Source organism: Medicago sativa, chromosome 7 (assembly GCF_051527215.1).
Source record: "Medicago sativa cultivar Bolivia chromosome 7, Bolivia_mono, whole genome shotgun sequence".
In the NCBI taxonomy this organism is placed as follows: Eukaryota; Viridiplantae; Streptophyta; class Magnoliopsida; order Fabales; family Fabaceae; genus Medicago; species Medicago sativa.
The window spans coordinates 78,790,843-78,808,122 of NC_140755.1; the positions used below are offsets into that span (position 1 = coordinate 78,790,843).

Here is a 17,280-nt window from a genome sequence, read left to right on the forward strand (position 1 = left end):
GAGTGAGTGTTAGAGAATCCGGAGGTTTGGATAAATTTTTCACCTGATTCAGAGAGTGAGTGTTAGAGAAAATGTTAGAAAAAGAGTGTTACTAACATTTTTCTTTAACGATTATGATTGATCGTCAATTTAATATATTTTGTATATATGAGTTAAATCATTTTACCTATGTTTTACTAGTAGAGACTAACATGTATGTCTATCCACCACATCTTATGCATGTATTATATCAGTTAAATTTAATTTGCTTATTCTAGTTTTATAACATCTCAGGAAAATTGGTTTAAAAAAAAGATTGACTAAAATTGTAGTAAAGATTTTAGTTCCTCAATTTTATTTATTTTGAAAACTCGATATCGTATCCAATCACCAACTAATTTAATTTTTCTAGTTCCTTAAAATTATAATATAGGTTTAATCTTAAATTTAAAAAAAAATTGAATTTTTAAGGGTACAAATACATTTGCTTCTTCAAAAAAAAAAGAGGGTACAAATACATTTTTTTGAGGGGGTTGTAAGGGCACATATACATATATATTTATAGCAACCAAATTATAAATAAATGATAAACTTTTTCTTGAAAGGGAATAAATGATAAACTTAAAAGTAAAAACCCTTAAAAAAAAAATTAAAACTAAAACTGTCTCAAAAAATAATTCATCCACAACAGCCTTGTAAAAATTTATTGGTTGTTTTTTTCTGTTATTTTTTGGTCAAGCATTTGGTTGTTTTTTCTATTAAAATAAAAAGAAACAGCCATATAACAAACTTATCCAATTTCCATCACACAATTGGAGTTTGTTCCGATATATCATTCATTCGGTAAAAGTTTAAAAAAGATATTGATTGATGACAAATATCGTTGCTGGCATTTACCATTATCTTCTCAATTTAATTTACATAAAACAAACAATACAATAATCTTTTCTTCAGTAAAAAAAAAACAATAATTTTTTTTAACCATACATCCAACAAAATTACGCTATTTTATGCAATTCGTTAGGTTTAAAGAATGTGAAGAACCAATAAAAGAGTAGTTCTAGAATCCCATAATAAATAAATAAATAAATAAATAATAATAAAAAAACAAAATCGAAAAATAATTAATGAATTAAAAAATTGGCAATATTCGGTGCGGTTTCCTCGGACCCCGCCAATAGTAATCTTAGTTGTAAATCCGTTTCAAGATTCAGAAAACCTCGCTTCATTCAAAACGACACCGCATCATAAATCCTTATTCTTATATAAGAACTAAAAATTTATAGCATTTAGAAGATGGAACATTCATTCAACAATTTATAGCATTAGAAGATTCTCTCTGAATCCGAATCCGAATCCTCGTTTACACGCACACAAACACTATATACACATTCAATTGAATAATAATGGGGATGATAGTTGAAGTTGAAAACATTGATGAAGACGACGACGTTTTGATTCCTCCACCAAATTTCTCCATGGTTGAAGATTGCATTTATCGATCTAGTCTTCCTAAACCTTCCAGTTTTCCCTTTCTTCAAACCCTCAACCTTCGCTCTATCATGTTAGTTTTTTTTTTCCTTTCAAGAACCGTTTTTTTTTTGTTTATTATTGATATTGATGTTATTTATTCGTGAATTTATGCAGATACTTGTGTCCTGAACCCTATCCCGAAGAGAATTTGGAGTTCTTAAAGGAGCAGAATATTCGTCTTTTTCAATTTGGAATCGAGGGCAAAACGGTAAAAAAATATTCATATCGTTACATATGTGTTTAAACATGCTTATGCTATTTGAATGTTGTTTAAGGTTTGTGATTAATTGAAATAGGTTTAAACATGATATCATACTATGATTAGTCTTGTAAATATATCACTTTTTTACTTTTAATTTTAGTAAAAAAAAATTGTTTGTTTGTAACTTTATTCTTTTGGTGATTGGTCTTTTACCTTTGTGCCGGACTTTTTAAGGAAAATTTCATCGATATCATATGTATAATAACTAAAGTTTAAATTTTGCTTTATGTGATTGTTTGTTTGAAGGAAATTAGATTATGGGTTTATGTTTGGTTGGCTATTTAGGGTTCGGGATGGGGAATGCTAAAAAGTGTGTCTGAGGCACTAGTTAAGAAAACTAATCTCGAAATTTTCATGAAGTGGTGAAAAGTGGTATATTCAACTTTGTGATAGTTGAAATATTTTTACTTTCAACAAACAGTTTCTATTTTCTTAACTAGTGGCCATGGTACAAGTTAGCATGCCTCGGTAAAGGAAAGGGAAATTTGGAGTTTATCATAAATATGAGTTGGTTTTAGTTATTGTCATGTTTGTGGAGGATTATGAAGTTTGAAGCATGTGGATTCTTGACCGAGTTTTGGTTTCGTCTGCCTTTGTTATTGGAATTATTGACCCTATGTGTTATTTGCCCTTTGCAGGAAGTTTCCTTACCTGCTCTGAGGGATTCTATTATGGAGGCTTTGAAAGTTTTAGTTGGTAATGAATTTGAATCAAGCTTATTCGACGTTGAGATGCAAATTTTTAGTATTTATATATTTTTTTAAGTTTGGTGCTTCTTGCGCTTATTAGATGACTAATTCCTTAATTATGTGTGCTTTCAGATGTGAGAAATCACCCTATTTTGGTTCATTGCAAACAAGGAAAGGTATAGATTGACTTGCAAATTTATCATCTCATTGGTTTTATTCCTTCTAATTTTATGTTTTTACTAGCGTCCAGACGGGCACTCCCGTGCCCGTCTGTCCGCTCTTTCTACTGTGCTAACGCATGTAACTCATAAACAGTATGTTTTTCAACATCAATGTTGGTTTATTTTTCTTGATATATCTTGGAGAAAATTACATACTTTGAGATATTTTTGATTGAAAAAGTCAATGTAGCATAGCAAGTGGAATGTTAATTAAACTGGGGCATATAATTGATGTTGTTGTTTGAGAAATCTTGGAGAAATAGAAGGCAAGAGCGCCTGCATACAACGACCCCTGCCCTTTTTTTCATTCATGCACCCTCCTTTCCTATCCTAGGATTCAAATCCCGCCATGTCTCTCTCTCATGGCCACACATGACACGACCATACAACTGTCCTATTGACCTATCTCTCAATCGTTGTTTGCTTGCTTAGCTACACGACCATACAACCAAGCATTTTCTCGATATATCAATTATTCAATGAAGTTTTTAGAGACATGTTTTCATATAAAAACATTTGATTCTAATTATTTAGAGGTATATATTTTATTAAGAACACTCAATTGATTGCTATTATTGATATGGTTGCGACTCATTCTTTTATTTCTCTTGGTTGTACTAAACGTTTGAATCAAAAAATGATTATCGATAATGTAAACCTTTAAAAAATGACATCATTTTTGTTGTCGATAATGTAACACCATTTTTCGATAACTTCAAATTCTTCTTTTTCGTTCCACTTGATCTTCTTCTGCTCTCTTCTTCTTCAACTCCTTCACTCGTCTCAATCTCTCATCCCTTCCACTTGATATAGGAGATATTGAACCTATAAATCATCCTCATATGGGATGGAAATATGATATTCAAAATATAAAAAACATAGTATATATACTTGCTCTTAAGATGATTCCAAAATTTGAATGTGTACTTGTAAGTATCATTTACATAGCATATTGACTTTTAAATATTATTTGATATATTCAAGATAAAAAAGCATAGCATATATACTTGCTCTTAAGATGATTCCAAAATTTTAATGTGAACTTGTATGTATCATTTACAAAGCATATTGACTTTTAAATATTATTTTTAAGAATAATACAAACATCTTGCATCGTGTTATTGTGTTGACCACTTGAAACCGTGTAAGGAACATACTTAGATTTAACAGAATTTAACAGAAGATTGATGAGAGAATTTTAACTAAGAACATAACTAACATAGAGCTTTCAATGATAAGAAAACTTCAATTTACCTATAAGGAAAACTTTGTTTTCATAGTTATATAAAATATTTAAGACATTCTTTTTGCCAAAATAGTCTTTTAAAACACAAATACAATACACCCAAAGTAAAGTTGGACACAAAGGATAAAACAATTTCTCTGAAATAACGGTTCACAAATTGTAAAAATGAAAGTAAAATAGGCCAAAATGCAAATTTAATTTGAGTGCAAACTGTAAGTAAAAAAATTAAGAAATACTTTTAACCTATCTCAAGTCTAATGAGGACGTAGGGCTACCAAGTACCCATATGAGCACCAAAGTTTTCTCTTCAATTCCACCAGATCTAAAGAAAATAAAAGCTACAAAGAGTCATTCATCTCTATTTCAAATGAAAGTACTTTAAACATAGAAACACATGAAGCACACAGACACAAACACACACTTATTTACATTTAACCAAATATATATTAGAAAGGTATAAAAAATGCACCAACATTAATAATTACAGCAGTAAACAAAAGACAATTAAAAAATGATCACGTATATTAAATGACCCAAAAAACTTCTTCAAAAAAAAAACAAATAACCAAAAAAGAGACAATAATTAAAAAACAAAAATGGCATTAGAGTAAATCGAAAAATGATAGTATGAGATCCTTTAGAACCATTGTCATATGAGTCCCTCTCATAACATTGAACTATACATGAACGTTACCTTTTCAGAGTAGGTAAATAGGCTATTACTTTCAATCTGCAAATTTTTGTTTCCAGTTGTAATATCCTCCCTCCTCATTCATATATGTCGCTTCTAAAAAGCAAAGAAACTGCAAGGTACCAAAAGAAAGAAAGAAAAAAGAGAAACTGCAAGGGTAGTATTTGTGACAGTAGCGGTTTCTTTTGTAACCATTTAAGCAGTTGCTTACCGTGAAGGGTAGAAAGTGGAATGATATTTTCATTTTAGGGGCAAAATTGGCACAAAAATAGGCTACACCAAAACAATGTATTGCCTTTATTAATAGGTATAGATATCCTATAATTCTATAATTCTAATGATGATTTTTCATCTTTATGCAGCATAGGACAGGTTGCCTTGTTGGCTGCTTCAGAAAGTTGCAGAATTGGTGTTTGTCTTCCGCGTTTGAGGAGTATCAGCGATTTGCTGGTGTTAAATCCAGGGCAGCGGATTTAACATTTATAGAGAGGTTTGACCTCGTAAGTCTTAGGCAGTGTCTTTACAGCATCATCTACCAGTACCAAGGTGCTTCAAAGAAGCGCAGGTTGATGTACCAAGATGAGAATTTACAGAGTCCCCGGCTGACATCATTTTAGCTGCACCGGGTTCCAACTCCATTATTTGATTGGGTAGAATTTATACTTCAAAGTAGTTGCTTGGAGTGACTGAACATTATTATCCTTAGGCTTTTCAAAGATCTTTTGAGTGCTGCTATTGCATGCAATTTAATTGTTTTAAACATCTCACACAGATACAGTGGTGCAAATACATATATTTTTTTATTCAGCGGCTGAGTTATGAGATTAATTGTAGGATTCTGAAGCCACATATATTAATTGTAGGCTATGTATAAAATTTTATTCTTTTGTTCCAAGGATTGGATCCATTTGGATACACATCCTTTATTCATTCATTCTTTTTTTGTATAAAAAGAATGAAAGAAGTGCATTGATAACTCTGCAAAATGGAGGCTGAAACTCAACCTATGATTTTTTAGAGGTTGCAGTCTTAATAGTGTCATACTTACTGTTAATTTTTAAGGAAAGTAAGTTAATAATGCTTTAACCAAAGTAGTACCACGACTTGTACCAAAGAAGATTCACATTATTTTAGAACTGAAAGAACAGAGTAGACTAAGCTACCCTTAGCTGGAGAATCAATTCCACCTGAGGAGGCACATGTTCCACCAAAGTACACAAGCAAGATTCAAAATGTCATATATCATTAGCAAGCACTTCAATGACTTCATTATAACCAATATAAAAGGATGTAAAAAATTTAAACTCTGTGACTTAGTTGCTTAAAAGGAGTTGAGTTTATTGGGGAGAACAACACACAACTCGACTCCCGCAAACACATTCTTAGAGCATCTAATGGGAGCAACTAAAATGGGTACACTAAATTACTCTTTGTGGGATCAAAGTGTCGTCTAAGATTTAATCAATCCATAGTTGATTTAAGTAATTTTTACTTCAATGTTAGTTGTTTATGGAATCAAAACTTGACCACACATGTTTTTAATAATTTATTTTTAATGGATTAAAGAAATTGTTTTTAATGGATTTATTAAAATGGCTGTTACATTGCATGGGTGATTGACTAAAAATTGTTTTTTTTATAGGTGAGAAAGAGTCGGTGTATGTGTGTAGTGAACGTGAACTAACATTAGTGCATCCACTATCCTCTTGACACTTTGTCAATTATATTCTTAGGTGGCATCTCTCAAAATACATATTCCACACACCTTCAAAACACATCTACTATACTATACTATATACTAGGTATATAACCCGTGCGTTGCACGGGTTTGATTAAAATGTTTTTAATAAAAAATTATTGAAAATTAAATTTTTAGTAGGCGTGTTAAGTTATTCTTTGATTTTCAAAAAATAATTCAATATTGTTTCTATTTTTCCCCTCATCGAGTGAGTATAGAATATAAAGAAATAGATAAAACAAATTGCTCTTGACAATCAACTATATATAGAAATCAATGGATGTGATCAATTTAGTTTCAATGAGCACCTTTTTGAGATAGGAGATATGCTATTTAAAATAATCTTTCTAAAGAATTTTCAAATGTTCTTCATAGTGGATTCTTCTATGGTGGTTGATATTAGTTATTGAACATCCTTTGAGGTAAGATATGCTATATAATATAATCTTCATTTAGATGTAAGAACAAAAAAAATGATGATTTTTTGTTTAAAGATAATGAAAAGTAAATGCCATAAATAAAAAAAGGAAACTTAAAAAGAGATATTATATATATCTTAGTCTTCCAACGGAGGATGAATAAATTGATCTCCTTCGTTCTCCTCCATATCTTCCTAACCCAAAGAAAGTGAACTTTTATCTTTTTCATGTCTTTGCAATGGCTAATATAGTAGAAATTGATTATTTAGTTATTTAAATAAGGGCAATGTAGTCCTGAAACTGATTAATTAAGGAATTTCAATAGGATATAAAGTTTTTTTTACTCAAATAGGATTTTAAGAAATGGATACATAAATGCTAAAAACTAAACATATAATAATATTTAAGCAAATGAAGTAATCCTTTTATTAAAACTCAACTATGTATATGAGAGGTGGAATTTATAATCTTTTTAAAAAATCTAATAAACGTAACATAGAATAAGAAAGGTTGGAAAGTTATAAAAGAGTATAAGATGTTGTTCTCGAGGTGCTACATAAGCATAATATTAACCTAAGAGTGACTTGAAATAGTATGATTGTATGAGATAAGGTGTGTTTTTAGAGGCGTCACATAGACATAATTCAAGCATAAGAATGACTCAAGCTTGGAATAAAACATAGTATAGATAGATAGATAGATAAATAGACATTGATAGATAAAAATCAATAGAGAGAAATTAGAACTGTACAAATTTTCTATGTGATACAATTAAATTTTATAAAAAATATGACTGTTCAATTGTCTGAAATATTCGTTGGCGACTTAAGAAAAATTATATGTTGGAATCTTTACGGTTGTGGTCTTCAAATATGCTATAGAGTACTATAATCAATTAGGTCTTATTCCTCAAAAAAAATAATCAATTAGGTCTTTTGACACTTTTTTGGATTTTCCTAGGCTTCTCAAGCAATAAGGATGCAACAAAAGCAAAAATAAAAATATATTTATCCTCTTCTCATCATTCACACGAAAAAATAGGCATACACACTAAGCACGGAAGAAAAGAAAGAAAAGTTGGAAAAAAAAAATAGGGCTAAAATATTTAGTAAATCTCTATAACAAAGTAACATTAGTCCTTAACTTGCTAATAAAACCAATGATAGTCAAGTCATATGTCAAAAGTGAGAAAGAGAAACAAAAACTATAATACAAAATTGAAGAATATCATCTAAGAGTTTGGTGAAAAAAGTGGTGATCATCCAAAACTACTAAAATTTATACACAACGATTATAGATAAGACAATAGCCCAGATAAAAATTATAACCCACAAATTCATTATCGAACGTGTAGAAAAATATCTTTTGTGAAATTGATATCAATAGAAACATTTGGAGATTGAGTGGAATTGCATGAATGAGTTGAAAAATAATGTATGATAAGTTGTGACTATAAATAGTGGGATGAATCTGAAAAATCACTCTTTAAATTTTTCCGTTTTGTAGGTTATATTTGGAGGAATGTTAAGAGATATATGCAATTATATTGATGATGGTGTAAAAAATTGGCTAAGTGTTTTAATAGTTTGTTGGGTGCATGAACCGTTACTATTTGATTATTAGTAAAACAATTATGGTTGTATTCAATTATTTAACTTTGTAAAAACATCATTTAATTAAGAGATTTGAGAGATGATAGGAAGCATTTCTAGAGTGCCACATCATCACAAAGCTTGCAAGATAACAACTAAAGTTTCCTTTACAAAGATATATAGATAGATACTCTCCTTTATTGCTACCTCACATCGGTTATGTTCTTCCATTTAGATATTCATTAATGTACCTATTTTACAACTGAAAATCACCCCTTAATTGCTACTCGTTATTATTTGTAACAAATTGCATTGTAACTTATGTCCGTTGAATTATCTTCTTCCTCTTTACCTTTGTTCTCTTCATTACTTACGAAATAGCATTTGTATGTTTAGATAAACCTTCTATACATATTAGATAGATTCCATACATAAATATATCCAATCCAAATTACTATGTGTGGTGATTAACATTTGTATAGTTAGACTAAGTTGTGCCATCTATTGTTGTAATTTGCTGAAATAATAGATAGTTTAATTTTACTTCCCCTAAGAAAAAAGGTCAATTTTTACTTGAAAAAGCTTACAAGTTGTCACCATAATGGGGGTAACACTTACACAGCACCCATGTTATTGTAAAGTGAAAAGAGAAGATGAAAATAATTTGGTTGTATTTTATTCAGAAACGTAGAAGCAATATATATACACAGATACATATCTCTAATGTGATGATAATGCTGTTATAACTCAGCAATCTATTCCTACAATCAAGCTATTCTAATTTGACTAATATGACTGTTACCATATTTACAGCTAGAATCATGGGATACAATTAACTCTCATAACAACAAGAATCATAAAATATAGTTGACTTTCCTAACACTCCCCCTCAAGTTGGAGAGTGGATATCAAGAACTCCCAACTTGCGCTTCATTGTAAGAAAGGATTTCTTTCCTAGTGGTTTAGTGAACACATCGGCAACTTGTTCTGCTGAAGCAACATACTCAGTTGCAATTGAACCATCTTGAATTTTGTCACGAATAAAATGACAATCAATCTCTATACGTCGAGTTCTTTCATGAAATACCGGATTGGACGCAATGTGAAGAGCTGCTTTGTTGTCACAATACAACAGTGCTGCCTTTGAGTGCAATATCTCCAAATCCTTCAACAATGAACGTAGCCAAGACAACTCACAACATGAGCCTGTCATAGCTCTATATTCTGCTTCAGCTGATGATAGAGAAACTGTTTTTTGTCTTTTTATTCGCCAAGAAATTAGAGAGGATCCCAAAAAAACACAATACCCTGTAGTTGATTTTCTGGATATTGGGCAACCTCCCCAATCCGAATCACAAAAGGCACGCAAAGATAAATCATTTTGGGAAGTGAAAAATAAACCTTGACCTGGATTGTTCTTTAGATACCACAATATTCGCATGGCAGCTTCCATATGAGGTTTGCGAGGAGCATGCATGAATCTACTCAATATGTGCACTGAGTAGATGATATCTGGACGAGTAACAGTCAAATAAATTAGGCGCCCTACAAGTCTCCTATATGAGGATGGATGTTTCAACAATTCTCCTTCATCTGACAATTTGACATTTTGCTCCATGGGAAAGTTCACAGGCTTAGCTCCCAAACATCCTCCATCTTTTAGAATTTCCAAAGCATATTTCCTTTGCGAAATGAATATACCTTTTTTTGACCGAGAAACCTCCATGCCCAAAATATACTTCAAGTCACCCAAATCTTTAATCCGGAATTGATTATGCAAAAACTGTTTCAGGACAGTTATGGCATTGAGATCATTACCAGTTATGAGGATGTCATCAACATAGATTAGTAACGCAGTAAATGATTTGCCTTTCTTACATGTAAACAATGAGTAATCTGCTTTTGATTGAATAAATCCAGCACCTTGAATAGCTGTAGAGAACTTGGCAAACCATTGGCGAGAGGCTTGTTTTAATCCATATAAGGATTTATTGAGGCGACACACAAGGTTCTCCCCCTGTCGCTGAAAACCAGGAGGAAGAGACATATAAATTTCTTCAGAAAGATCTCCGTGAAGAAATGCATTGTGGACATCAAGTTGATGAAGTGACCAATTTTGAGCAGCAGCTAAAGCTAATAAACAACGAATTGTAACCATTTTAGCAGTAGGCGAAAAAGTGTCATGGTAATCAATCCCTTCAAGTTGTGTGTAACCTTTTGCTACTAACCGTGCTTTATAGCGTTCAAGAGAACCATCTGATTTGCGCTTGATTTTGTACACCCAACGACAACCAATAGCTTGCTTTCCAGGAGGGAGAGGTGTGAGAGACCAAGTATTATTGGACTCTAAAGCATCCAACTCAGATTGCATTGCTATTTGCCAATGATATTGGGAGGCAACTTGTTCATAACATATAGGTTCAACATCGTTAGTAATAGTAGCAATGAAGGATCTGTGTTGTGGTAAGTAACAATCATATGATATAAAATTGCAGAGAGGATATCGTGTACCTTTACTTGGAAAAGATGAAGGGAATGACAATGATTCGAGACAACTTACTTGGTTACACACATAGTCACTCAAGGCTGCAGGGGGGACATGAGTTCTTTGAGAACGACGCAAGGGGACAGATGGAGAAGATGAAGTGGCAGGGGTAGATTCTTCATGTGTTGGCTGGACAAGTGTGGAATCTAAGACTGCAATGGGTATGACAGAATCTGTTTTAGGTGGTGAAGAAGAAATCGATTCATAGGGAAAAATATCCTCGTGGAAAATGACATCACGACTAGTGAAGACTTTATTAGATTCAATATCATATAATTTGTAAGCTTTCTGACCAACTGGATAACCAATGAAAACACATTTGGTGGCACGAGGAGAAAATTTATGGGATACATGAACATTTGTAGCATAAGCTAGACATCCAAAAACTCTAAGGTGGGAATAAGAGGGAATTTTTTCATAGAGTTTTTCGAAAGGAGTTTGGTGAGAAAGTATGGGTGTGGGCAACCTATTAATTATATGAACAGCAGCGGAGACACATTCTGCCCAAAAGTTTAAAGGGAGATGAGATTGAAAACGAAGAGCTCGAGCCGACTCAAGGATATGTCTATGTTTGAGCTCAACCACCCCATTTTGTTGAGGTGTATAAACGCAAGAATGTTGGTAATTAGTGCCCTGTTGTTTAAAAAAATCTCGCATAGAGAAAAACTCCCCTCCATTGTCAACCCGAATATTGGCTATAGTAGTATTGAATTGGGTTTTCACATAAGAGAAAAAATTGGTTAGAAATTTTGTTGTTTCACTTTTATGATGCATTAGAAAAACCCAAGTAAAACGAGAAAAATCATCAACAATAGTCAAAAAATATTTTGCACCAGAAAGAGAAGGAACTTTGAAAGGGCCCCAAATATCACAATGTATTAATTCAAAAGGTTTAAGAGAAGAAATTGAACTTGTGGAAAAAGGAAGCCTAGTTTGTCTTGCAAGAACACAAACAGTACAATTATTATTTTGCTTGAAAGGGAAATGAAGGAAGTTTTTGGCCATAAAGTCTAATCTATAAGAGGATAAGTGTCCTAGACGTCTATGCCACAAGATACTTGAGGTGTTTGAAGTGGAGGCAGCTTTGATGTTATTGACCTTGTGTGACTTATTCATTGTAACCAAGTAATAGAGTCCATTTCGTTGTTCACCCAAACCAATCGTCATCCCCGTCATCAAATCCTGCAAAATACACAATTGAGGATAAAAGGTTATTGAACAATTTAAATCTCTTGTGACTCGACTCACAGACATCAAATCCACCTTACAAGATGGCACCCCAAGTACATTCTTCAAATAAATAATAGGACTCAAAGGTAAATTTCCAGTAGAAATAATTGGAGCTTGATCTCCATTTGGCATAACAACTGGTGGTAAAGAAGTGTTTTCTTTACTGTTGACAAGTAAAGATGGAGAAGAAGTTATGTGATCAGTTGCACCACTATCAATTATCAAATTGGGTGCAGACAAACCTGAAGAAAGATTGACAGTATTTGCCTTGGGAGCAGCTGATTGAGATGCTCCATTTCCCTGCATAATAGACAAAATTTGTTGTAATTGTAATTCGGTTAGTCCATTCACAAGGGGCTGAACATTTGCTGCTGAGGTTTCTCTGACATTATTTGCAGAAGATTGATTGTTGCCATTAGGCTTGAAGTTTTTGGCCGTGGTATGCTTGGACTGTCCTGGTGGATAACCATGTAACTTCCAGCATGTCTCTCTGGTGTGATGATCTCTGTCACAGAAGGAACAATGCAGCGGTTTACGATTATTGGTATTGGGACGAGAGGACGGGCCAGATTTGTGTCGAATTGCAAGAGCTACTGGTTCTTCCTTTTGGACAGCCATGGCAGAAGCTTCTATTGTCTCTCTTCTTGCACCCAAATTGCGTTGCTTTTCTTCTTGAATGATGGAAGAGTAAGCTTGTGAAACATCAGGTAAAGGATTCATCAAAAGGAGTTGACCACGAACAACACTATAAGATTCGTTCAACCCCATGAGAAATTGCATCAACTTGCGCCTTTTGTTGTTTGCTCCACATGTACAAACAACATCATTGTAGGATCCTAACTCATCCCACAATTTTTTCAACTTTGTATAGTAAGCAGCAACTGTCATTTGATCTTGAGTAAGGCAAGCAATCTCTCTCTCGATCTGAAAAATGCGTGGTGCGTTGCTTTGAAAGAAACGATTTTGAAGATCTTCCCAAACTTCATGAGCAGTGTCATAAAAAATAACACTGTCTGCAATATCGGGGGTCAATGAATTAAGAATCCATGGCAAAACCATATCATTGCATTTTTTCCAGGCTGCATAGTCTTCTGGTTTGTTTCTGGCAGATGGTGCCTTGAGGGTTCCATCAACAAAACCAAATTTAGATTTTGCATTCAATGAGATGGTAGTTGCTCGACGCCAAGTCGAATAACTGTCTCCATCGAGAGGTTTAGAAACCAGAATCATTCCAGGATGATCGGAATGGTGAAGGGAGTAAGGGCTATTGGAATCAGATTTGTTAGAATCTGATGTGCTTCCATCGCCAGCCATAATGGTTTAGAAACTAAAGGAAAAGGGTTTGAAAGGTAAAAAGGAAAGGAGAGAGAGCAGGTCGTTACCGCTCTGATGCCATGTAAAGTGAAAAGAGAAGATGAAAATAATTTGGTTGTATTTTATTCAGAAACGTAGAAGCAATATATATACACAAATACATATCTCTAATGTGATGATAATGCTGTTATAACTCAGCAATCTATTCCTACAATCAAACTATTCTAATTTGACTAATATGACTGTTACAATATTTACAGCTAGAATCATGGGATACAATTAACTCTCATAACAACAAGAATCATAAAATATAGTTGACTTTCCTAACAGTTATTATAGTTCAGCAGTTCAATTTTTTGTTCCACCGGAAAGAATATGCTTTGTATGTAGTGATCACAACACCCATGTTATTAAGTGGCGTTTAGCCTGGGAATGAGGAGTTGTTTCCCACCATTGGAAAGCTCCCTTTCCCAGGACAGCTGGCATTATGCAACCTGTTACTAAAAAAAAATAAAAAAAATAAAAATTGTTTTTTAATGTTTTTTGTTTCTTCTTGTTGTACCCTTCCATTTACTTTAGTGTATTGTCTCTCCTCAATTAGTTCACAGAAACGAAACATAAAAAATTGCAGGGAGAAAGTAACCATCTGCATAAAACAGCAGCATAAGAATTCATCTTTCATTTTGCTCCAAACAATTCCAACAATCATATTCAAGATCTAAGGTAAATCCACTATTTTTAACAAAAACAGACAACAATTTTTTCTTCATCATCAACAACATTTTCCAATCTCAATTTCAACAACAACAATCATCAATAATAATAACAACATTTTCAACAATCACAAACACCCAATCTCAATTTCAACAACAACAATAATTATATCAAGAACTGTGTTTTCTACAACAGCAGCAACAACCTTACATCCACAAAGTTAAAAGCAAGTTCTTTCAAACTATAAGATGTCAACGATAAACCTCCACAGGAAGTTCACCGGCGAATTATACAACGGCAACGAAGTACACGCGCCGAACTCGCGTAAGATTTCACCGCGAAGTGATTTGCGGAGAGTGGTGTAACCAAAGTAATCAATTTTGCTAGTGATTTTGTTTCCTGTGACAGATAAAAGCTCTATATCATGGTTGAGGATCCAGGGGAACAAGCTGGAGAGGTTGAGAGAACCGAAACTCCAAATAAATGTTCATATTGATTATCCTTTAATTCTCCAGATTTGGGTAAAACTAAAGTTGATTTGGGGATTTATTAGTGATTTAAAGATTAATTAATTAAAAATAATGAATTAGAATTTTACTATCATGATTTTCTGGGTTTTTATTTTTAAAGATGATGATGATTAAAGATGAAGATGATGAAGAGAAATAATAGGGAAGAAGATGAAGAAAAGAAATGAAATATTGTTGTTTAATCAGAAGGTGGGGACCACTGCTGCAGTCCACAATACATGCAACAATTCACAGGTCACAAATCCTAGCCATCCAATTAAAAAAGTAATAAATCCATGGTTGTGGTTCAACTTTCCCATTAAGGGAAAGAACTTCCCTTTCCCATACTAAACCTTTCGCAAACCTAAGGGAAAGAATATGCTTTGTATGTAGTGATCACAACACCCATGTTATTATAGTCCGATATTTCAAATGTTTGTTCCACGGGAAAGAACATGCTTTGTATGAAGTAGTGATCAATGTCATATTCAGACCAATATACATATTTTTATGCATTTTTTTTTTTTATAGGGATGCTTCTTTTATGTACACTAGACTAGATAGACTAGATGTTGACCTATGGACCATTGCTTCATGCCTTGTATTTTGTTTCCTCATATGTTGAAGTGTAGTATGAAAATATATGTATTCATCAAAGGTGATTCGAATTTTATATTCTTCAACCTTTTGGTTTAATCCTCTAAAAAAAAAACTTTTGGCTTAATTTTCGTGTAATATTTCAGAGAGAAATTTCGCCAAATATAAAAATTTGATGGGTAGAAGGTAAACTATATTTGAGTATACGATACAATACAAATTCAAGTATGAAGCCGAAAAAAAATTAGTTCATATATACATATAATAACTTCAATGCTTTTTGCTAAAACAAAAAAAAACTTCAATGCCTTTTGTAATATAACATTTTTTGTTAAAATTCAAAATAGCAATATATGATTTATTTTTTTATTTTTTAAATTTGGGGTCTAAATGAGCTGAGAGATTGCCCCAACCTATAAACTCTTATTAAGAGTCTTATCTATCTGATGTGGGACTTGAGTTTTTCCGAATATTTTTTTACAACTTAACCCTAGTTTAATATGTCAAATGTTCTCGCGCTTAAGCACGGGTCAACATCTAGTGGCAAAATTGTATCAGACCCATGAGAAATTGCTAGATTTTTCATTTTAACGAAAAAATATTAAACTAACTAAATATACAGTTAAGTGCAATAGAAAAACAGACAGACGAAGAAAGCGTTAATAATTATTTTAAGGGTTAATTTGCATGTCCTTATCTCTTTATCCCAGCCCGTTTTCCTATTTATAAATATCGAGTTTATCGCTCTCCACCTCAAACGCTTTCTTTCTTATTCTTGGTTTAGGGTTTTCTTCACCCATTAGGGTTTCAATCCCCAAATCAAATCAAAATTCAATCAAAACCTCAAATTTCTCACCCAATCATCAATCAAGATGACGGGAAAAGCGAAGCCAAAGAAGCACACGGCGAAGGAGATCCAAGCCAAGGTTGACGCGGCGCTGACGAATCGCGGCGGAGGAAAAGCCGGTTTGCTTGATCGGATCGGTGTTGAAAAGGGTGGACACGCCAAGTGGGAGTGCCCTCACTGCAAAATCACAGCGCCTGATGTGAAATCGATGCAGATTCATCATGATGCTAAGCATCCAAAGATCCCTTTTGAGGAAGAAAAGCTTGTTAACAAACATGCTTCTACTGCTGCTCCTGCTGAATCCTCCAAGCCTCGCCCTGGTGTTCGTGGTAGTCTCAAAAAGTGATCTTTATCATCATCATCGTCGTCGTGCAACTTTAATCTACCCTTCATTCATGGCTTTTACTATATGTTCTATTTTGTAATCTTTTTCTTTTCAACTTGTCTTTTTTAGAGGTTTATTGAATAATTTGTCAAATGGGTATGCTTATGTCTTTTTAATATCAAAATGATGCATTTTGGATATGAATGTTGTTATGATGCTGTGTATGAAGTGGTGCTGAAAAGGGTTTTTGATGGGAATTGGATTCAGTTGTGCTGTTATTGATTTGGCCCTTCTTAAAGCCTTGAATGTAATATATTGTTCCCTTGATGGCAGTTAATATGATGGTCCTACTAGTTACTACTATATGTTGTTCTGTTCTGTGCTCTATTTTATTGTTCTGTGATCAAATAATTTGTTCTGTCCTTTGATCATAAACTGGCTTGAGTTGTTGGTTTAGTTTATTTTTGGTATGTTTGGTTTTGCAACAAGTTTTCCACGTTAGCTCAAAACCGAGGCAAGTTTTTATGTGAGTTCAGGCTCAAATGCCAAACTAACTTGTGCTCGGTGATTGTCAGTATTAAATCCACGGCAATGAGGTTTGGTAAAATTTCTATGGTGATGTCTTGTATTAAATTTTAAGGTTGGTTTTCGGCTGGGCTTAGGTTATGGGGTTATGTGCCTTTTGTAGCTGCGCAGTCAACCAAACCGGTGGTGGTTAAGTTCAGTAGTTAGGTTATGGGGTTATGTGCCTTTTGTAGCTGCGCAGTCAACCAAACCGGTGGCGGTTAAGTTCAGTAGTCCGAATGTATCGGTTACCAGTGTAGCTTTC

The 17,280-nt window shown here is 33.3% G+C and overlaps 2 protein-coding genes across 2 annotated transcripts; both read left to right on the forward strand.

Moving 5' to 3' along the window:
* Positions 1 to 1,155: 1,155 nt before the first annotated feature.
* On the forward strand, positions 1,156 to 5,428 carry LOC146908891 (inositol diphosphatase DSP3-like). Its single transcript, XM_085726002.1, has 5 exons — positions 1,156 to 1,543; positions 1,627 to 1,720; positions 2,413 to 2,470; positions 2,596 to 2,639; positions 4,984 to 5,428. Exons 1-5 carry the CDS (start codon positions 1,386 to 1,388, stop codon positions 5,236 to 5,238), a joined length of 609 nt encoding a protein of 202 aa, XP_085582128.1. The 5' UTR covers positions 1,156 to 1,385; the 3' UTR covers positions 5,239 to 5,428.
* A 10,606-nt stretch (positions 5,429 to 16,034) lies between these two features.
* Positions 16,035 to 16,814, forward strand: LOC146908892 (zinc finger (C2H2 type) family protein). The gene has a single exon (XM_085726003.1). The coding sequence runs from the start codon at positions 16,152 to 16,154 to the stop codon at positions 16,470 to 16,472; it is 321 nt and encodes a 106-aa protein (XP_085582129.1). The 5' UTR covers positions 16,035 to 16,151; the 3' UTR covers positions 16,473 to 16,814.
* Positions 16,815 to 17,280: the final 466 nt, after the last annotated feature.

Excerpts from the sequence above, each read along its gene's own strand:
- LOC146908891 (XM_085726002.1), top strand. The coding sequence starts at position 1,386 with ATGGGGATGATAGTTGAAGTTGAAAACATTGATGAAGACGACGACGTT. Across the intron at positions 2,471-2,595 it reads GGCTTTGAAAGTTTTAGTTG|ATGTGAGAAATCACCCTATT; the intron begins GTAATGAATTTG and ends GTGTGCTTTCAG. Across the intron at positions 2,640-4,983 it reads TTCATTGCAAACAAGGAAAG|CATAGGACAGGTTGCCTTGT; the intron begins GTATAGATTGAC and ends ATCTTTATGCAG.
- LOC146908892 (XM_085726003.1), top strand. The coding sequence starts at position 16,152 with ATGACGGGAAAAGCGAAGCCAAAGAAGCACACGGCGAAGGAGATCCAA.